The sequence below is a fragment of the Malania oleifera genome, chromosome 1, assembly GCF_029873635.1.
Source record: "Malania oleifera isolate guangnan ecotype guangnan chromosome 1, ASM2987363v1, whole genome shotgun sequence".
Lineage (NCBI taxonomy): Eukaryota > Viridiplantae > Streptophyta > Magnoliopsida > Santalales > Ximeniaceae > Malania > Malania oleifera.
The window spans coordinates 152,404,909-152,428,522 of NC_080417.1; the positions used below are offsets into that span (position 1 = coordinate 152,404,909).

The 23,614-nt window shown below is 36.7% G+C and overlaps 1 protein-coding gene across 6 annotated transcripts; it reads right to left on the reverse strand.

Moving 5' to 3' along the window:
- Positions 1-16,719: 16,719 nt before the first annotated feature.
- On the reverse strand, positions 16,720-20,213 carry LOC131156570 (scarecrow-like protein 21). Of its 6 annotated transcripts, none has more exons than XM_058110397.1 (3): positions 19,984-20,139; positions 18,572-18,703; positions 16,720-18,492 (listed from the first exon to the last, which is right to left on the reverse strand). In XM_058110397.1, the coding sequence occupies exon 3, from the start codon at positions 18,452-18,454 to the stop codon at positions 16,886-16,888; it is 1,569 nt and encodes a 522-aa protein (XP_057966380.1). In that variant the 5' UTR covers positions 18,455-18,492; positions 18,572-18,703; positions 19,984-20,139; the 3' UTR covers positions 16,720-16,885. The 6 variants fall into 6 exon arrangements, with proteins under 6 accessions (XP_057966380.1, XP_057966387.1, XP_057966394.1 ...); XM_058110404.1 differs by lacking the exon at positions 19,984-20,139 and adding an exon at positions 19,552-19,729; XM_058110411.1 differs by lacking the exon at positions 19,984-20,139 and adding an exon at positions 19,334-19,373.
- Positions 20,214-23,614: the final 3,401 nt, after the last annotated feature.

A 23,614-nucleotide genomic window follows, 5' to 3' on the forward strand; every position in this document is an offset into this window, starting at 1 on the left:
ATGTGGACCAATAATAAATTTGACTTATTGACAAAGACACCTATATCCCCATAGCTAGAATTGAATCTTATGAGATCTCATTCATTCGTAAGTTTCACTAATTATCTCATCGCATGATCTTTTGTTTCCTAAAAAGTTTTGAAAAAATTTAAAATAAATTACCCACTACATGTTTGGGAGCATGAAATTTGGAAGTTGAATTAAAATAAGAAAATTATATTAAATTATATTATTATTTTTTAAAAAAATTCACACATGAAATATCTATCAAACTTTACATTAATATTATGAATGACTTAACCAGCCAAAAATTTTTATAAAAAAAATCCAAATTATTTTTTAACACAAAGAAACTAATAATAATTATTATGATAAAATAAATTGTAAACATTTGAATTTATCTAAATGATCAAATACTAAAAATTGGACCTTCATCAACTGCACAAAATTCATCAGTGTCCATGAAAAGTTATATTATCATCATCATCCTCATCAAAGATAATGATGTTCTTATCATATTCTTAACTTCTTTGTTGTATATAATGTGGTAATCATGAAATATAATGGTGATTTTCATGGGTACTACTATTGTTTCTTCCTTTGATTTTTTTTTTTTTTTTGTTTGATTGAGTGGTAGCCCCAATCTTTTTCTTTGGCTACCTTTCTTTCAATTCATGAATTTCCTTACAAGTTTCAGTATAATCTCCTTTCTGTGATATAAAAGTTGTGTAGGTAGCACGGTGGGAAGCTTCCTCAGCCTTTCTTTGATGCCCTTTTCATTGTCATGGCTTGAAAATAAACCTAACTGCTTAATTAAAGCCATAATTTTCCCAATTCAGAGCCAATAAATAAATCAATAATAAATATATTGAGAATTTCGTTTGACAATTTATTTCACATTTGAAAAAAAAAAAAATTGAATAGATCATGAATGCTTATATACATAATTCAGTCCAAGACCTAAAGAGTTGAACTTTTGGATTACATTGGTATCCACTCGTGTATATCAAACCTATGAGGAGCTCTCCAGTCGTAACAAGTGGTATTGCCTTGTAGATGGATATGAATAAGGTGGGGATGTGGAAAGTAGGAATTCATTCAAAAGCACACGGAATGTAATTTGAAACATGTAAGTAAGGTCTACTTGAGCAATGAATTATGACTTTCACTCAAGATGGAGTGATTTTGAACTTACTAGTGAGAGGGGGGTTGCTGAGAATTTCATTGGATGTTTGTATGCAAGGTTGGGCCCAAGATCTAAAGGCTTATAGATCTTATGGATGCTAAGCTAGTAGATGAAAGGACTCCCATAGTTTCGTAGGCCTTTCACGTGATTGAGTAATGTCTCCTAACTGATTGAATGGCATTAAACGATCAAGAATGGCTTTCATTCAAGAGAGATTGTTTGGAATTCACAAGTGAAAGGAAGATTGTTGAGAATTCTACTTATCCTATGTTTGGAAAAGGTCTTGGATTTGGATTTGCTTGGTTTTAAACAAAATATAATACAAAATTATACTGAATTTTGTTCAAGTCTATCTAAACCAAACCTCGGACCCAAATAAGAGTTGGTCGCACATGGAAAAAATTGAGTAGATTAAGGATACTTATATGCATAGTTGGACCCAAGATCCAAAGGCTTAAAATTTTGCCTCATACTAGTGCTCACCATACGCATCACGCCAGTGCAAGGACTTCTCAATCCTAACAAAAGAAATAAAAAATAACAGTGAGAGGATTTCATTTATCAAATAATAGAAGTGTTGTCATCTAAGTAAATGTCATACTAGTTAAAGCTTATAATATTCACTTTGAGGTTTTATTTTGACTTTCAATGTAAAAAGAACTACTAAAAATTCATAGTTTTTATTTTTGACAGATCTAACGGCTAGAAGTAAAAACAGCCCGCAAAAGCTAGAAGACTACTTAGGCTAAACATGAATTTGTAATGAAGGTAACAATAAAAATTGTATCAATGACATTGTTAAAAAAAAAAGGCTAATGAATGAGTTTCCTACTTACCAAATATTGTTCTAGTTATGATAACATTCATTATCCAAGATCACACATACGGGATTCATTGTAATTTAGAGTATAATAATTGGTTTAGGCACATTTATTTATGTTAAACTGTCTATTAGTAGAGATTTAGCTCTTGGTTGCCTAAAAATTTAGTGAAGCAATCTTTTTTGACAAATCTCTCACTAATTGGTGTTAAATTAGCTATGACTAAACTAGAAATCTCTACATTGGTGATTCAAGGTCTACTTAGATACTCCTGGGATAATCATCCGAAAAAGATTTGATATTTAAGTTATAGAAATGATTACAATTATATTTAGAAATTGATTTACACATCTAGAACCGTATTCACCAACCACAACTAGATGTTTAATTTTATGAATAGATCCTTTAATTAAGTAATATAGAAGGTCCTCGGGAGGAGAAAATATTGGGTACACTAAATCATGTTAAACCCGATTTATACGTCTCATGTATCTAATAATTTCTTCATGGAAGCCACCTCAAGCTTTTGAAGTGTCATTTTCCTTCTGCCATTCCAGTAGAAACATGGAGTTTGTCAAATTGCACATGTAGATGTATATATTAATTGGGCAGTGGGCAGTAGATGGCTTTCCAAGCCACAAAGAGAAGGGTGTCCCCTCCCAGAAAAGGGCATTCCCTTTGAAAGAGATAAGGCATCTAAAAAAGGGCAACCCAAAAGAAAGACTGCATTCTCCCATTAATTGGTTTTCTTTGCTTCTGGGTTTCATTTGGTAGTACTGCCTATGGAGGTGACCACTTCTCTCTCTCTCTCTCTCTAAACAGTAAGATAGTGGCATTGGGGGTCTACCATATGCACTAAATCATATCCTAGCTTGACGACAAAGAAAATAATGCACATCCAGGTTGAGTGGAAATGCATATATTGTAGATCAATGAACATTCTATTTCAACAGGAAGATTTAATTTAGAGTGACAGAATGTGAGAACTAGATATGATTGGATTAACATATTTTTGATAAAAATATAGATTAGGTTACCAATTTAGCAAGTCCTGTATATGTAATTAAGAAAAGAATTCAAATTTTGTCAAATATTGAATTACTTGGCGGGCAAACTAAGGATTAACCCTATGAAGACCCTGCTGCTTGTGAAGTCTGCAAACTAGCCAGTTCTATCAGGATTACCGCAGCGCATAGAGGGGGAGTTCATAAACATCTATACCGTAAAATCGATTTTCCACATATGGAATACATAGGGGAACGGGATCGATCTGGCTGAGGAGAAGGAAAGGATGAGCGTCACATTAATCCAAAAGGAAAGGATGGTCATCACATTAATCCAGATGGCAAGGTCGATGATAAGGTTGAAGATATTTTTAAAGACAAATCCATGCTCCCAAATACACCATTCTTGTTGGGAAAAATTTTTATATATCAACAAATTCCCACAAGTAAATCAATAGAGTAATGCAAATAATAAATAAATAAATAATGAGATACAAGAAATTTAACGTGGTTTCCTCAAATGTTGAGGTACGTCCACGGGGCACAGCGGTCCAAATCCACTATCACCAAATATGTTGTACAAAGTGGACACAAAAGGCATAAGCCTTACAAATATACAAGAGTGTATAAACAAGTGTAACAAGATGGAAATGTCTCGCCAAATATTCTGAACAAAGCTCCAAAGAACCAACCAAAATGAGCACAACCAGAATAACTCAATATGCTGTTAATAATATGCAGCCAGAGACACACGAAGAAAAAAAAGCAGCAGCAGCTTGCTGCAGTGAAGAAGAAAAGCGGCGCTGGTGCTGACTGCAGGTTGCTAGCTGCAAGTGCTGGGAGCTGGGTAAGGTTTTTTGTGAGTGGAAACAAAATAAAAGAAAATGGGAGAGATGGCAGCTTGCTGAAAAAATGGAGTTAAAAAGAAAAAGGAGATGAAGGGGCAGCATCTATTACTGCGCGTGAGGCCTTGGTGCCTAAATTCAAAAACATGCTGCAGCTGTTTCTTTTCTTTGGGAAGCCAACAACGTTAAAGAAACCATTTTTCAATTGTTGGGCCCCACAAGGAGGGAAACCCAATAAATCTCCCCTCCCGACTTATGGGGACGACTCCACCAATCCGGTCAAAACTCGACACTTCACATGCTTGTCTCTAAACAATGCTTTTGTCATCATATATAAATCATTATTGTCAGTGTGAATTTTGTCAAACTGCAACAATTTCTTATCCAACACATCCCCAATCCAATGATATCTAACATCAATATGTTTTGACTTTGAATGGAAGATAGAATTCTTACTCAAATGAATTGCACTTTGGCTATCACAATAAAGAACATACCTTTCTAGTTTTATCCCCAACTCTTTCAAGAATCTCTTCAACCAAAGCAATTCTTTGCAAGCTTCTGTAATGGCTATAAACTCGACTTCCGTAGTAGATAGAGCAACACATTTCTGTAATTTAGATTGCCATGCCACAGCTCCCCCTGCAAAAGTCATCAAATAACCCGAAGTGGATTTTCTAGAATCAACATCACCGGCCATGTCGGCATCCGTGAATCCATGGAGCGTAGATTTATCATTTTCAAAACACAAACACACCTTTGAAGAGCCTCTAAGGTATCGGAGAATCCAGTTTACCGCTAACCAATGCTCCTTTCTTGGATTAGAGAGAAACCGACTAACAACTCCAATAGCATAAGCTAAATTTGGTCTTGTGCAAGCCGAAGCATAAGGAATTTTCTTCATCTCTTCCTTGTCTTTCTCACTTGTAGGATTTTGTTTTATACTAAGCTTGAAGTGACTAACAAGTGGCCAACCAATGGGTTTTGCTTTATCCATATTGAACTTCTCAAGCACTTTTTCAATGTAACTTTCTTGAGACAACCAAATTTGCCCTTTTTCACGATCATGAACAATTCTCATGCCAAGAATTTGCTTTGCTAGTCCCAAGTCTTTCATAGAAAAAGACTTGCTCAACTCCAACTTCAACTTGTCAATCTTGGAGAAGTCTTGTTCTACAATGAGCATATCATCAACATAGAGTAAGAGAATAATATAAGTACCATTCGAAAATTTTTTCACAAACACACAATCATCTGAAGAGGTTTTTGAGTAACCATGATCAAGCATGAAAGAATCTAATTTCTTATACCATCTTCGTGGTGCTTGCTTCAACCCATACAAACTTTTCTTTAATTTGCACACTAAATTCTCTTTCCCTTTTTGTTTGAAGCCTTCTGGTTATTCCATGTAAATTTCATTTTCCAAGTCACCGTGTAAGAAAGCGATTTTCACATCTAGTTGCTCAACTTCTAAATTCAACTATGTTGCCATGCCAAGAACAACCCAAATAGATGACATATTGACAACCGGTGAGAATATTTCATCAAAGACAATTCCTTTTTTCTAACCAAAACCTTTTACCACAAGCTTAGCCTTGTACCGAATATTCTTTCCATCATTTTTCAGCCTAAACACCCATTTGTTTTTCAAAACGTTCTTTCCAGAAGGAAGTTTAACCAAATCATAAGTGTGATTGCCAACTATGGAATTCATTTCCTCTTGCATAGCCTCCATTCATTCAACTTTATTTTCATGGTTCATGGCTTCTTGATAGCTTTCGGGCTCCCCTTGATCTGTTAGAGTAACATAATCACTTGATGGATATTTAGTTGAAAGTCTTGGCTCTCTTGAAGACCTTCTCAATTGAGCTTGCTCTTGAATTTGTTGCTCCCCCTCATTTTCATCTTCAACATCATTAGGAATTTCATCATTTCCAACATCTTCAAAAGGTGGAAGAACATCTTCTATATTTTCATCATGTGCCAAAGGTGGAGAAGGTAAGTCTAAGTCAAAAAAATCATTCCTATTAGATTGCGGTTGCTCAACTGTGCCAAAGTCTTCAATTGTTTGATCTTCAAAAAATACAACATCTCGGCTTTTAACAATTTTCTTGTCAATCGGATCCCACAATCTATATCCAAATTCATCATGTCCATAGCCAAGAAAAATACATTGCATTGTCTTGTCATCAAGTTTGGATCTTTCATCTTTTGGAATGTGAACAAATGCACAACAACCAAACACTTTCAAGTGATCATAAGTGACATATTTACCTTTCCTAATTTTTTCAGGAACTTCACCAAGTAAAGGAGTTGAAGGAGACAAATTAATCAAGTCCACCGCCGTCCTCATTGCTTCACCCCAAAATGATTTTGGCAACTTCGCATGAGAGAGCATACATTTCATTCTCTCCAGTATAGTGCGGTTCATCCTTTCAGCAATACCATTTTGTTGAGGGGTTTTCTTGACGATCTTTTGATGTCTAATTCCTTGGTTGTAACAATATGCATCAAATGGGCCAATGTACTCTCCACCATTATCTGAACGCACACATTTCACCTTCTTTCCAGTCTCCCTTTCAACGTTAACCTAAAAATGCTTAAACACATCTAAAACTTGATCTTTAGTCTTCAAAGTGTAAGTCCAAACTTTTCTTGAACAATCATCAATAAAGGTAACAAAATAAAGTGCACCACCATGAGATTTAACTTTTAAAGGACCACATACATCTGAATGTATCAAATCTAAAACATTAGACTTTTTAATAACAAACATTGTATGAAAAGGAGCTCTATGTTGCTTACCGGCCAAACAATGAACACAAGCTTTAAGAGAGGTACCTTTCATCCCAGGTAGGAGCTTCTTTTTGAACAAAAACTGCATTCCTTTTTCACTCATGTGCCCAAGCCGCTTATGCCACAAATCGGTGGAAGAGTGACTTTCAATTGTATTCACAACACCATTACCAATATTACCTTGCATCATATAAAGTGTATCAGTCTTCTTGCCTTTAACTACCACCAAATTACCCTTCTGTGAGCTTCCATTTTTCATCACCAAAATGGTTGTCAAACCCTTCATCATCAAACTTTCCGGTAGATATCAAATTTAGTCGAATATCGGGTACATGTCTCACATCTTTGAGCACCAACTTGCATCCCAAATTTGTTTCCAAACAAACATTTCCCATGCCAACAATTTTTGACAAACTTTCATTTCCCATCCGAACAACTCCATAATTTCCTTTGGAATAAGAAGTGAAGAAATCTCTCCGAGAAGTGACATGGAATGACGCACCGGAATCAATAACCCAATCATTCTCTTAACTTGTCAAATTAATGCAACTTTCATCTCAAACAACCATGAGATCACCATCAGATGCAACTGAAGTTGTGTCTTCATGCTTTTTCTCAAAAATTTTCTATTTGTTTTTGTGACAATCCGAATAAAAATGGAATTTGAATAATTAAGAGGGAGAGAAATAGAAATAAAAACAGGGGATTCGTCGACAAAGACTGAATTTCGTCGACGAAGAAATACCGAGAGAGATTTTTGAGCCGCTTGAATTTTGTCGACGAAATTATGAAGAATTCGTCGACGAATGATGTGGCTCGTCGACGAATATGGTTCTATATATATGAAAAATCCAATTTTTAACTTCATTCTTAAGCCATCTTCGCTCTCTCTCTTTCCTCTTCGGCTCTCCCTCTCTCTCTCTCTCTCTCTCTCATCAATTTTGGGCTATTTTTACGCCGAATCGACAATCCGAAGTCACCACAACGCTCCTGGAGAAGTTCTCTCCAAATCTGCCGGAGCGGATCGTTGGTGAAAGCAAGTGGGAAATCATCCCTGAGTTGAGGTATGGCTTTTTAAGCCGAATTTGGTCATGTGGTAGTTATAGAAAATGATGTACGTATGAAAATACTGAAGTTTAATACTGAAAATTTTCAATTTCAGGGTATTGATCAAGAAATCCTATGGGGGGTAAGGCTAGGATATTTTAAGGGCTTTCTCAGTAGCCCGGTAAGGGAATAGACTAAAGCAGTTATTTTTCATACAAATTATTATTAATTATGAGTAAATAAATTTTCAGAAAAACATATGTTATATTTTTTTATTACGAATGAAATGTACGATTGGGAAAATACTGTTATGATGATTAAAATGTATATTATGTATGAGATGCCAGAAAATCACGATTTTAGAATATGAAGTATGACTTTTAACAACACATGTGTGGCATGAATATTATTTTACGTAGAATGTATTATGATATGAAAGATTTTACAAACGAAGCATGTTTTCAGGTATCATGAAGAGATGAGTTATGTTGTGATGATTTTGATGAATATATGATAAATGATTTATTTTCAGAATGTATATACCTTAAACGATTATGGCGCGAGGCCATGTAATTTATGTTATGTTTGGCACGAGGCAGTAATTTATGTTATGTTCAGCACGAGACCGTAATTATGTTATGTTCGACACGAGGCCGTAATTACTATATTTTCGGCACGAGGCCGTAGTAATGTTATATATGATCATGTATTATATGTTATCACAACCAGGATGTTTGTTTAGTTCAGTTCAGGGGCTCGGTACCGTAGCTTATAGATCAGATGTTTATGATCAGATTAGTGCTACCACCCCACGAGGGGGTGGGAGATGGACAGTCGATGTGGCTTTCAGTAGAGTGTGGACGTCCACCTGGTAGTCCGAACCAGGGTGTGGCCGGCTCATCGTACTTACAGACATCTTTGACTCGGCAGTGATCGGCCAGCCATTGTCAGGTTCCACCTTCGGGCTGCACAATCCATCATGGGGGGTAATACATGACACCAGCTAGCTATTCATCCTGGGTATATTTTCAGTATTACAGTTATAACAGATGTTTTATGTATGTTATGATTTATTAACATATAAGAAAATATATGATTATTCAGTATGATATGATGAATGTTTACAGAGTTATAAAATGTACTGTATATGTATAAGTGTCTTAAATATTCATGTTGTCACACAACTATATTTAGTTTATTTTCCCTTACTAAGAAGTGTCTCACCCCCGAACATTAAATGATTTTCAGGAAATCCAGAGAGACCGGCGAGACAGGGCCGCCGTTGAGTGATTGGAGCTTCCCTACTTACTATAAAGGTAAGCATTGAACTAGGATCAGGAGATTTTTGTTGTATGATCCTAGTGTCATTTTGACTTTTTGGAAGAATGTAAATAAGTACAGTATTTTAGAAATGTAAATAACTCTGATATTATGTTTCATGGTTGGATGATTGTGATTATATTTTACTATTGCTTAGGTTCCGCTGTGATTGACAGGTGTCCCCGTTACCCACGAGTATTTATTAGATTTTATTTTATATTAAGGAAAATTTAGGGTCGTTACAGTTTTGCTCCTTGAATTTTAATTTTCTACACTCCTGCTTCATATGTCCCTTTTTATGACAATAATGGCACTCAATATCTTTTTTTGAAACTGAGTTAGACCGGCCTCTTGATTTATCATTGCGGTGAGAATATTTGCTTTTACTTCTGTCTCTCCCACGATTTTTTGTCACAAGTGCCTCTGATTGAGAAGAGCTAACTGATTTTCTTCTAATTTCTTCATTCAACAAGCTGCTAGTTACTTGGTTCATAGTAACAATTCCATCGGAAGCCGAATTACTAACTGTCACAACCAAAGTCTCCCAACTTTCCGGCAAAGAGATAAGAAGCATTAAGGCCTGCAATTCATCATCAAAAACTATTTTCATAGCGGCAAGCTGATTGATAATATTTTTCATCTCATTCAAATGTTCAGTAATAAGACCACCATCTTTATATTTCAAATTCACCAATTTTCAGAAAAGAAAAGCTTTATTTGTAGCCGACTTTCTATCATAAAGACCCTCTAATTTTTTCCACAATTCACGTGCCGAAGTTTCAGTAAAAACATGATGAAAAACACTATCATCAATCCATTGCCAAATAACACCAACGGTTTTCCTATTGTCGCAACTTTCCCAAGCGGAACAAAGCGAATGAAAAGAGAATTTTAAATTTTCGTCAAAAATAGTGTAATGGAGTCACCACTAACCTTTTAGTGTGGTTAGAACACTTGATTACTACCCAATTAAGGGTAAAATCGGTCTGTATTACCAGAGACAAGCTCGAGAGTACGGTTATGCAAGGGGAAGGTCTTTGCACCCCCTACACGCACATTCTTATGAATGGTATCAGATTAATTAAAAATTATCCCAAAAATTAATTTAATTAGCCTTTAAAATTACTCCCTTTTTTAAAATTGTAAAACAAATACCAAAAAGAAAAATAAAAAAAAATAATAACATATAGGTATTCTCTCATAACCGGGGCATATCATGCTTCGAAAAACTTAACGCCCTTCCTTGCAATCATTGGGATCGAAAAATAGAGAAAATAGGTTTTTTACAAAAAATAACTCCCAGGTATTTTGAAATTTATAGGATTTTTTTAAGTAAGGAAAATTGACATTTTTGAAACCTTGAGAGGTTTTGGGCTCATTCGGGATGAAAATGATTTCTTGGACCTTGAAAATGTTTTTTTGTGATTTTTTCCAAGTGTGAAAACATTTTTGTGACTTTTATAATTTTTCAATATTTTTCCCAAACTTCAAAATAGCACAAATAAAATTAAAACAAAACTCATAGAAGTCAAAGTTTGAAATTACTTTTGGAATTTCCCCTAAAAAAAAAACTTTTGTGATTTTTTGGCATTTTATGATTTTTATGGGTTTTTTGAATCATTAGTCATTCAAAGAAAAGAAAAAAAATACTAAATAAAACGATAAACCGGCTCCATACCGATTCAAGGGTTCAAACAATTTGAAGAGAGATAAACGGAGTTTAGATTCGATATTGAACCTAACTTTAGGTTTGAGTCTTTGATTCACAACTTCATACCCCATTTATTATACTTTAGAATGTAACCTATGAAGGAAAAATCAATTAGTTTTACCTTTCGTTTTCCTCTCCTCCGGTCTTCTTTTCCTGTCGGTAAGTCTACTAGGCCAGTCTATAGCGTCTTCCCAGGGGTTATTCTTGAGCTTTGACTCGAGACACCACGGGATACCTTCTTCCGATAGGGTAACTCAGCACCGGTAGGAAACGGGATCAGTCGACCGCTTGATCTTCTTTTGTTTTCTTCTCCTCCGGTCCTTTTTTCCTGTTGGTGAGTCTACTAGGGCCACTCTACAGCGTCTTCCCGAGAGTTGTTCTTGAGTTCTGACTCAAGGCACTATGGAGTGCCTTCTTCAGATGGGGTGACTCGGCACTGGTAGGAAACAGGATCAGTCGACTGCTTAATCTTCACTCAGAAAAACTAGCTTCACAAACTTGTAATAGAAGACTTCAATATTTGAAATCTTCTCCTTACCACCACCAAGAACTCTCCCCTTGTGTTTGGAATGAGAAGGCTATTTATAAACTTAGCTTGGGGTAAGCATGGAAAAGAAGACATAGGGGAGTAATTATGGGGGGAAAAAAATATGAGGTGAAGAATGATGAAGGGAATATAGTATGGGAAGAATGATAAAAGGAGAAAACATGACATCTAGTGAGTGATGATGGGGGAAACAAAGTATGGGATGAAGAATGATGAAGGGAATATAGTAAGGGAAGAATGATAAAGGGAGGAAACATGACATGTGGTGAGTGATGATGGGGGGAACAAAGTATGGGATGAAGAATGATGAAGGGAATATAACATAGGAAGAATGATAAAGAGAGGAAACATGACATGTGGTGAGTGATGATGGGGGGAACAAAGTATGGGATGAAGAATGATGGAGTAAATATAGCATGGAAAGAATGATAAAGGGAGAAAACATGACATGTAGTAAGTGATGATGGGGGGAATAAAGTATAGGATGAAGAATGATGAAGGGAATATAGCATGGGAAGAATGATAAAGGGAGGAAACATGACATATGGTGTGTGATGATGGAGGGAACAAAGCATGCTTGCATTTGACAAATTAATAATAATAATAATAATAATAATAATAATAATAATAATAATAATATGAGGATCCTAGAAGCTGTGCGGAGCCCATCGGAGATGTGTGGGGCCCACGCGCCATGTGGGGTCCACAAGCTGTTTGAGGGTTATAGGAACTCAAACTAGTATGCACCAGATATGTGGATCCGAGCTAGCGTACCAAAGGGGGTAACATGCACTGAATGTAGGAATCTGAGCTAGCGTACCAAGAGATGTGGGGCCCAATGGAGATATGTGGGGCTCACAAACCATGTGGGGTCCATAAGCCATTTGAGGGTTGTAGGAACCCGAGTTAGCAGGTGCAAGCATGCCAAAGGAGGTAACGTGCATCGGACGTAGGAATCCGAGCTAGCATACCAGAGGGGGTAACGTGCATCGGATGTAGGAATCCGAGCTAGTGTACCCGAGAAGGGAACGTGCACCGTATGTAGGAATCCGAGCTAGCGTACCAGGAGATGTGGGGCCCACAAGCCATGTGGGGTCCATGAGCCATTTGAGGGTTATAGGAACCCGAGCTAGCAAGTGTAAGCATGCCAAAAGTGGTAACATGCACCGGACGTAAGGATCCGAGCTAGCGTACCAGAGGGGGTAACGTGCATCGGATGTAGGAATCTGAGTTAGCGTACTAGGGGGTAACGTGCATCGGATGTAGGAATCCGAGCTAGTGTACCCGAGAGGGGAACGTGCATCATATGTAGGAATCCGAGCTAGCGTACTAGGAGATGTCGGGCCCACAAATCAATGTGGGGCCTAATGGAGATATGTGGGGCCCACAAGCCATATGGAACCTACAAAAATGTGTGGAGTCCACAAACAGTGTGGGACCTACAAAGATGTGTGGGGTCCACAAGCGGCGTGAGACCTACAAGGATGTGTGGGGTTCACAAATAGTGTGGGACCTACAAGATGTGTTGGGTCCACAACCAATGTGGTACCTACAAAGATGTGTGGGGTCCACAACCGTGTGGGAAGGTTTTGACATGAGGTCTCCTCGGAAAGGCCTGATTAAAATTAGGGTGTCTACACCTATTAAGCCTATTCCACTCATCATCACTTATGTCTTTAGGCTTTCGACTATCACCCTCAATAGGCCCATCTAAATCTTTGTAAAATAAAAGATCTTATATTTTTGTTTTCCAAGTTAACAAATTGCTTCCATTGAAGCTAATCATGTGGCCAACATTACCATCCATGATTTACACAAATTTAATGCGTACAAATAACACGGCTCTGATACCACTTGTTGGGAAAAATTTATATATACGAACAAATTCCCACAAGTAAATCAATAGAGTAATGCAAATAATAAATAAATAAATAATGAGACACAAGAAACTTAACGTGATTCCCTCAAATGTTGAGGTATGTCCACGGGGCACAGCGGTCCAAATCAACTATCACCAAATATGTTGTACAAAGTGGATACAAAAGGCATAAGCCTTACAAATACACAAGAATGTATAAACAAATTTAACAAGATGGAAATGTCTCACCAAATATTCTGAACAAAGATCCAAAGAACCAACCAAAATGAGTACAACCAAAATAACTCAATATGCTGTTAATAATATGCAGCCGGAGACACACGAAGAAGAAGCAGCAGCAGCTTGCTGCAGTGAAGAAGACGAATGGCGCTGGTGCTGACTGCAGGTTGCTAGTTGCAAGTGCTGGGAGCTGGGTAAGGTTTTTTGTGAGTGGAAACAGAATGAAAGAAAATGGGAGAGACGGCAGCTTGCTGGGAAAATGGAGTCAAAAAGAAAAAGGAGATGAAGGGGCAGCATCTATTACTGCGCGTGAGGCCTTGGTGCCTAAATTCAAAAACATGCTGCAGCTGTTTCTTTTATCCGGGAAGCCAACAACATTAAAGAAATCATTTTCCAATTGTTAGGCCCCACAGGGAGGGAAACCCAACAAAGTAGTGTTTGGGAGCTTGGTTTTTTGGGATTAGATATGTATTTGTGTGAATTTGGAAGAAACTCAATATAATTTTATACCATGCTTTTCCAGATTCACAAAAATCCAAACCAAGACCTGAATTTCATGCTCCCAAATACAAAGTGTTCCAATCCAAGAGTTAAGCATATACCCTCAACCATGGTTGATATTTTTAAACCAAGTTTAAAGGCCAGAATTTTTTTCTTTGGCTGAAGGGCTGAAAGAAAAAAGGGGGAGAAGATGTCGGAGTGGGGGAGAAAAATGGACATGTGAGTGCCCATTTTTTCACCAAGATGAAAAAGATAACTAAAAGAAAATGGGCCATGTATGTCACAAGTTGGAATAAAAATGGTCTATAACCATGCCACTTACGCAGCTGACATGATGGCCCAGGAACAGCCAAAATTTTATCATTGACTAGAGTTGGGTTCGCCCAGCCAACAGGGGTTGCAGAACTTGGTTTCTTCATCTCAATACTTACTGTACTTCTCCAAGTTTGGTAGTAATGCACATTGATTTAAAGGAGCTTAACGACCATGGCATAGACCTAGTCTAGACAGAGTGAGCACCCAATCTTCAACAAGCTCATAGCCTTCTGCTCTCTTGGTAGGTACCCTCACACAAAATTACATTGACAATATATAGGGCCATGCAAAGTTTGCTTCACATTGATCCATCCTGCAATGCATCAACATTTGCTCAGTTTCTGCCTTCCATTGCTTCAGCAATTGTTGCATTTGCAAATGCAGATCCTCTAGAGTTAAATCTTTTGTAGAATTTTGGGGGTTAAAAAGTGGTATATATCTCTTATGATCCCTCTCGTTCTTACAGATACACAGGTAATGCCCCAGAAATTTTCAACGTCAAGGACGGTTTCCAAGTTCTATTTTCCTGGTGAACCATTAGTAATCAGGGGAATGATGCAGGTCAAAGAGCATGGTAAGAATCTAAACACAAGATGAGGTTTCAATTAAATAGAGGACCTGTACGTAGAAGATGATTTGCAAAGAAAGCAACCTCCGGTTGCTGAGGACAACTCTGTACTGTTCCAAAGTCTGAGCAGAAAAGTTAGTTCCATGGCTGCCCTGCTGCTGTTCTTTAAGTTCCAATGTTCAGCTGGGGTTTCGTTGAATAATTTCCTAATATTTGATTTAGCACAAGTTGTAGAATTCCAGATCAATACCCAGAAAATGGTTTCTTGCAGAAATATTTCTAAAACTCAAGTAGTTGAATGACAAAGCTCAGGTTTTACAGTCTTCAGCAACTCCATCGTCTTTCAATTTCCAATTGCCAGACAAGTCCCGAGTCATTCCAAAGAGAGAAATAAACAATTATTTTGATTGTTAAGATGGAGAAAGAAAAGGAGTTGAGAGACTAAAAACACATTAGAATGAATTAAAGTTGATTCAGTACTGGTATTGTCCCGAATAAGATCAGCTTGACCAGTATCAGAATTACCAAGTCTCATCCCCACAACCTGAGCTTGAAAAAGACTATGATCAATGAGGTTTGCAATTAATATTTAACCAGCTCTTAACCACAAGCTAGCGCTCCGTAAATCATGTCAAATTTTTGGGGGTTAAATTGGTGAACGGCATTTCATTTGTGACATCAAAGAAGCATGGTAGAAAGAAATTAATGATCATTTACTACAATATAGCACAACACTAACCTGTGGTCAAACAAAAAAACAAAGGGCTTGCTTCCATTTGGAAGCAATAAGCCGCATTCAAAGTTGAAACACTGGATTACGACAAAATCCAGTGCTGGACTTCTTTGGTTTGTAATAGCTTTTCACCTATGTGCAATCTTTCGATTCTTTTCTCAATGAGACGAACATGACAGAGGACAAACAGATTACCAGGTTTTGTTATCTATTGCTTGTGATGTTAGAAAATTTGCATAAGAAGGATCTTTAGTTTTTTTTTATGAACCATAATCAAGAAAGAACAAGGAAAATAATTCAAAATATATCTTATGTCACTTCCATGGAGACAACCCAATTTCGGTGCAATTAGCTCTACTTTCCTTTTATTCTTGTTGATCATGTCTCTATCAAGTGGAAAACTACTTGATCTTCTCTTCCCTTACTCACTCTTATGTTTAGCTTAGTAATGGAGATTCTACCAAACTTGATTGAGTGGTGAAAGATATCAATAGTCATTTATATAAAATTTCGTATGTGACTCCATCCATCAAAGAATCATAAATACATACATATGATCTTTCCCTTCCTTTAAAGTGAATCTGTACTTGTTAAATGTGATACATTCCTAAATCATACATTAATTAAGGATATTTTTTACTTTAGTCAATGCATCTCCATTATTCAAATATGTCTTGATTGGGAGACTCTTCATTAATCATTATAGATACATACTTTGATCATTGAATCTCACACAAATAAATAAGGTACTTGACTTTGGTCAATGAACCTCTATATATTCATTAATAAGTTAATATTCAAATGTCGAAACACACCCTATATGATATGAAGATCACCCACACATATGTAAAAATTTCCAACAAATGATGCGGTTGAAAGCAATCAAGGCATGATCATCAACGAGAAAGGGACAGAAAAATGGTAGAAAGAAAAGGTGAGTAAAAAACCCCTTCCCTCATTTTTAAGGTAGAAAACTAAGGAAGAAAATAGATTTGATGGGAATGATTGTTTTGCTCTCCCCAAAACCAATCCCTTCAAAAATTGGTAGGAATAGGTAAAAAGAGATTTGCACATTAGTCCAAGTGCTCTTCCCTTCCATTTTCCTTTGCTTAACCAAACAAGGAGGGAAAGGCAAGCCCACGTTCTTACATCTCATTTCCCTCCATTACCTCCTTTTCCTTTATTTTCTTTTTCCCTCCTTCCATAGACAATGTTAATACACAAATAAAAAACAAAAAGATTATTTATTATGGAATGGTACATAGTCTAAGAGGGTATATTTGATACTTTAAAAAGTACCAATACTAACACAACATTCAGATAAGTGAAAGGGAAATATGCTGTATATCACCTGCCTAAAACTATGAAGCATACATAAACCTTTGGTTGGATTTCATCTCCATGCACAAGAGGCAACTAAAGCTCGGTTTCTCCAGCCAAGAAACAGAGTCCCATCTCTCTCTTCAAGTCTGTATCTCTCACTGTAGTTTTCCAGCAGACCCCTTATAGTAGCATTCACCAATGGGCTTAAAGGGTATGGTGTAAACCCAGCCATGACAAACCGTGACCTCCACTTTCCAAGAAGTTCATGACGTTCCACTCTCTCTGCCCCCTCACACGCTATTATGTTGACAATATCCCGAGCCAGACAGTGCTGCTCAACATTGATCCGGTCCTTGTGCTCCCTTGGCAGAGTCACATCAATGGATTCAAAAATTGCTGAATAATAGTTCATTGTCTCAACAAACCGAGAAAAGAATGGGGTAGTGTTGGTGTTGGATTCTTGCTCAACAAGAGTCACTACCTTGGGGGACAAGCTCTTAACCAACCTCAAGAGTCGGTCTCGATGATTCTGAGTACCCACACTTTCATCTGGCATATGGTGAAGCATCAATGCAAAATTCACAGCTAGGGATTCTCCGGGTCGAACCTGAAGATCTTCAAGCTTGACTTCACAGCCAGAGAGCGCAGCAGCATGGAACTCAAACGGCACCTTACATGATGCTGCAAGCTTGGATAGCCTCTCACCCACGACATCAAGTCCACCTCCCCTGGCATAAGCTGATGTAGAATCATCTACACCAGTGATGCGGATCTGTGGCGGCCCACCAGGCCGAGCTGCAAGAGCCTGGATGAGGGTGACCCACTGGCCACCCTGTGCAATCTGAAAATCAATTATATGGACCCTACTTTCATCCTTCATTGCTTCAGCAATTGCTCCGTTTGCAGACATATAACCAAACTTGAAGTATGGGCACAACTCATAGAGTAAGTGCATGTGTGAAAGGAGTTCTGGACCAGTGGGTTCTTTGCACTTTAAGGCATTGTAGATGGTACTTCCTGAACATGCCAACCTTGCAACTAGTCCTTCCAACATGTATGCTCCTAACCTTTGGTTGGGCTCACCGGAAACAGACACCATCTGGCGCAACTCTGACATCAGCCATTCAGCTGTTAATAGATCATTATCTGCTACTGCTTTTGCACAGGCGAGGAGCACCTCTTTCAAGTCCCCATTAGAGATTCTCTCCATCATTTGTTGGCAGTTCTCTGTTTCTGATGAAATTTGGTCAGGTCCACCCATGGTATTATAGTCTGCGTTGAAGGTACCTAAGTCAGAACCTAGCATAGCCGTTTCCAATTGTCTCAGCTTATGCTGCAGATCCTTAACATCATCTGTTATGCAAGACTCACACAAAGGTGAGCCATAAGTATTGTCCGGAGAATGATGCGGGTCTGATGGGAATGACTGAGAATCTGGTTGCGACACAGGGCTTCCATTGGGAGAAAAACTCACAGTAGAAGAAGAATTGTAAACAAGATAACCACCAGTTGCCGAAGATGATTCAAGGGTGCAGTATGGGTCTGAAGTCCGAACTAAATAGCGGTTTCCCTGGCTACCATCATCTAAGCATGTCCGGTGATCAACACTCCTGAGGGGAGGCCAGCAGTAGGATTCCATTTCTTGCACCTGCTGGTTGTAGACTCTACCAGATCTATCTGAAATTTGACGTTTGTGAGATGCTTGCATTGCAAAACAACCTAATTTTCTCTTGGCACAACCAAGCCAGAGCAGTACCAGGGATCTTGTCAGCAAGAAATGTTATCAAAATTCAAGCTGCTAGATGACAAAGCTTGCTCAGACCAAATTCAGAAATTTCAACATTTTCTTATTTCCGGGTCAAATCAGCTAGATATAAGAACCGGCACACTGCATAAAATGTTAATAACATAATTTTAATCGTAAGTATGGAGAAAAAAAGTAAATAATAGAGATGTCAGCAACACATGAAAAGTCTTCAAGGCTTATCTGAGGTCATTGTCACCGTACGAAGTTTTGATGTGTATGTATATACATATGCCATTAATTTCGGGTACAATTAAAATCAAAAGCATGGGAAGAAATGCATAGAATCTTTCTAAAATTGTCATCAGAAATAAGAAGCATCCTCAAGTCACTAGTCCTAAGCTCACAGCTAACATGCCAAATCTAAAACAGGCATTAACTACCAATTCCAGTCTCAGAATCAATCACGTTCAAATCAAAGCTAAGAGCATAAACTAACTATGACAACAAATGTCATGAAAGAACAAATAATGCAATGTCAATGAAGATCCACAGTACTTCCACAACCATAAAACATCTAAAACTTCATTTGAGATCACCAAGCCAATCATTAAAACGAGCTCATCACAGAAACATAAAAAAAAAAAAGAAGAATTCCCTATAAAATATACATCTCCCCACCCCCCACCCCCCAAAAAAATAAAAAAGAAGCTGTGATTGGAGGGAAAAAAAATCTTGTAGAAGAATGATCCGCATGAAGAAATTATTACTTACCATAACCATTGAACTCCTAGAAATCAACTTTAAGACATAGACTATATAAAATCTTGGGGGACTGAACATCAAATTCTTTATGTAAGAAACAAACCACTCCCTTCCACAGAGATATTCAAACTTTTGGGGTCGAAAAAAAAAAAACAGATCATTCAGAGGGAGGAAGGGAGCTAGGGAGGAGATAATAGAAAAAAGAACATAAGGAGGCAAGCATTCACCTTATAATACAGAATTCATAAGCAAAGCCGAGATTAGAGACTCTTCGAAAGTGGAGAGACAAATTGAACCAACCGCAGTGAGAATTTCCCAAATGTCAGATTAAAAAGGACTCTACCAATCACAAATTCAAAGGCTCGTCCAAAGTGGGGTTTGATTTCCCACTTTAGAAACCAAGAATTACAGCGGAGATTTATATATATATATATATATATATAAACCAAATTATACTCAATTTGCTGCCACCAAAATAGACTCAGTTCACATAGAACCATGCCGACATCTTCACCATTTAACAACATTAAATCGCCAAATAGAAGATATACAAGAATCCCATTAAAGAGCAGAAGTCAGACTGAAAATCACAAGAGAAAGGAATTTTGGAGAGACCCAAATGGAATTCAACATCAAATTGAAGAGGTTTTGACATGTACCATATCCGAGAGCTCGGAGCTTTCGTGCTCTGCTTCGCTTCAAAGCTAGAACAAACATCCATGATGATCCGCTCACCGAGATATAAAGCAAGCATGGTTAACAGATGCCCTCCATCTTCTCGAGAACCACGATGCTGCCCCTGACTCACTGAGTTGATGGAGGGAATGGGGAATGATGAAAGGGAAAAGAAAACTAATTCTGATCTGTTTGGTGACGAAAAGGAAAATGGAAGGAAAAACTTGTCTTCTTGCACCGTTGTACTGCACGGGCAGTCGTTGGTATGCTGAAATGACTCATATACCCCTGTAGGCTTGAACCAAAATTGATTGAGAAAAGGGTAATTCTCTTTAGATTTCATTTTTGCACATAGCCGTCTAAAGGATGGACCAAATTTTTCCCAAGCCTAATAAATTCACTATGAGTGAATTATGAGTTGATTTAAATCATTTTTCAGTTAATTATATTATGTTTGGGAGTATAAATTTTAATTTATAAAAAATTTAGTATAATTTTGTATTATGATTTTATCCGGATCCATATAAATTAAAATTCAAAATCTATACTAAACATGAGATAAATTACACAACAAAATAGTTTACTCTCTATTCATATTCCTCTTTTAACCTTTCTCAAAATATAGGCATAAAAAATCAAATAATATAATGCCTAGATTATTTTATTTTATTTTATTTTTATATAATGATTACTAAATACGAAAAAGTAAAAAAGTACAATGATACAAATGTTCACAGCAAATTTTCGATAATCCTAAATTACCAACTTAACATTGTAAGCGATGCTTTTCTTTTGCCCAAATGCTAACGGTGCACTTTGAATTTAGATGTTAGCATTTGAGTAGAAGAAAATTACCACTTGTCATGTTAAGTTCGTACTTATAATATAACACTACCTAAAATTTTCTCAATATCTGAAGTTATTTCAATGCTACACTAATTAACTGAAATAATGGATTTCTTCCTCTATTCTTCTCCATTTAAGTATTAAAATTTTTAATCTCGATTAAGAAACTATAACTCTCAAAACCTAAGTTGGCTAATCCAAAAAAGCTTTGATTTTATAGAGTTAACTCTATGTTTAGTTTATATAATTTTATGCCCTGAGAATAAAATGAAATGAGGTTTAAATTGAGAATATTTTTTAAAAATAATTAAGAGATACATCCGATTTCCTTATATTCTTATACTTCAAAGCATGAAATCTTAATTTAAATTTGTGTAATTTAAAGGTAACTTAATATGATTTTATATTTTATTTTATTGAAACAATTTGAAAATCAATTAGAAATTTTTATAAAAAATAAACAGAAAAAAGGGGGTGGTTGACCCTAGAGCTCATCTTTCATTTATGGTTGATAATGAAGCTTTACTATGTTCTGTCAACTTCATCATCCCTTTGGACACTGCAGAAACTTCTTATAATAATAATAATAAGGATAATAATAATCTCTCTTTTGAACCTAGCAAATAACTTTTCTTTTGTACAATAGCTGCCATGCACTCTAATTGAAAATTATAATTTGTTTCTCTCCTCTCCCCTTAATTACATTATTGGTTTCTAAATACAAGTCAAGTCAATTTATAATTTTTTTAATTCAACTCATTTTGTAACCCAACTTCGTGTGATTGTATTCAAGTCAGATTAAAGTTGAGACATACAGTAAGTCAGAAAAGGGAATTCAAATTTTATACTATTAATTACTATAGAACTTTATTATAAAAACTCGAACCCGAAAAATAAAGAAATAAATAAGAAAAGAAAGAAAGGGAAATTAAAGAGGGGATACTAGTAGGCTTTGTTGACGAATCTCATGTTTTCGTTGACGAATGTTCCTCTGTGGTCCGTTGACGAAGTTCAGGGCGTGGTCGACGAAGAGATCCCGAACGATTGAAAGTTCTGGCTTAGAGTTTGTCGATGAAACTCCTTCTTTCATCGATGAACGTCCTTCTGTAATTCGTCAACGAAGACGACATTTCATCAACGAATGAGAGGTCAATGGGTTAAAAATTGATTATTTTGGTTGCTTACTCATTAAAAAACATAATTTTTTTTTCTCTCTCTAACGCGCGCCCTCACTCTCTCTCTTTCTCGTCATTCGTTACCAAATTTGACGATCGGAAGTTATTTCGAGGATCTATGGGAGATTATCTACAAATCTAGTGGAGTGAATTTTGATCTGAACTTTTCAGGCATTACTCCAAAATTAGGATAAGTAAGGTATTTTAAGGCTTTATAGTTGCTTTGGAGTATAAGCAGCTTAGGAAATATTAAATGAGGAATATTCTTGGGTTGTGTTGATTTATTTGGGGGGAAATAAGGTTTCAAGATTTTGAACTGCAAACGCCGTATGGCGTGAATGTTGGGGTTTCAGTGGACTTTCTTGTAAACCAGGTAAAGGGATTTGTTTACATCAGTTATTTTTGAAATCTGAACTGGTTAAACTGTGGTTTATAGTTATAGGTATGATATGTATACTGATTTGGAAAATTTCACCGGGTGAAATTGCTTGTTTTTCGGGTTTACGATTTCGAAAAAATTAGGGTTTTGGGGTATGGTCTCCATTTTTCTTAAAACTTATGTTTTGTATTAAATTAAAGGTTGGAGATGCTTGAACCCTTTTTTTAAATTAAATTATATTTTGCTGAACCATTTAATATACTATTGCATATTAAATGGAAATAAACTGAACTTGTGGAATATTTGGTATGAAACATGAGAACTGGAGTTCCAAATTGTTTTCAGGAAATGTGGAAAACAAGGTGTCGATTTAATACCGAGAGCTGTGTGTGCCTATTAATACCGATGAATGAATGAGTTTGTGAAAAATACTGGAATTACTTAATACTTTGTGGAATGAAAACAGGTTCTGTCCTTTCGTTATAAATTATACATATGATGTATGAACCACCTGAGGAACTAGTTACTATGAGAGTACGGTACTGTTGCTAGTGATTGATGCAGTGCAACCACACAGTATGATTTGGTACGAAAGGCCCTAGTATATGATCCAGGGTGGGATTGGCCAAATAGAACTTGTAACTGAGTAAAGTGACTAGCCTAGTGGGCCGCCAGTGTTAGATCGGGTCTCCGAACAGCGCAACCTGTACCACAGGAAAAGTAAATGGTCTTCATGTGATGTTCTAAAAGAAGGATGAGTTCGATATGCATATACATGATTTAAAAATAAAATGGGTAAAGTTACAACTTTGAGTACCGAGCAGAGGGATTGTACAGTGTATGGGCCTGTATTCTACTCCAACCTCGGGAACTCTCACTCGTAATGAGTCGAACTATCTTTTATAGAAATTGTATATATATATATATATATATATATTTTTATCTCCTATATTACAGGGTTGAGAATGTTTTAACTGCATAGTCCATTTCAATTAAAATTACTGTTGTTTTCTGTTGGAATAAACTCATATGACCACACACTGATGTAATCTGATTCAGCTTACTGAGAAGTGTCTCACCCCAATATACAAATCTTGTTTCAGATCCTATAGGAAATCGGACCTAACATTCTAGTGTAGTACTTGTGAGTTTTTGTAAGTACTCGTGTAAGTACTAGACAATGGTCAAGTTATCTTTTTGGGGTTGTAATAGAAA

Bases quoted from the DNA above. Each gene is read 5' to 3' on its own strand.
- LOC131156570 (XM_058110373.1), bottom strand. From the start codon at position 18,523: ATGCAAGCATCTCACAAACGTCAAATTTCAGATAGATCTGGTAGAGTC.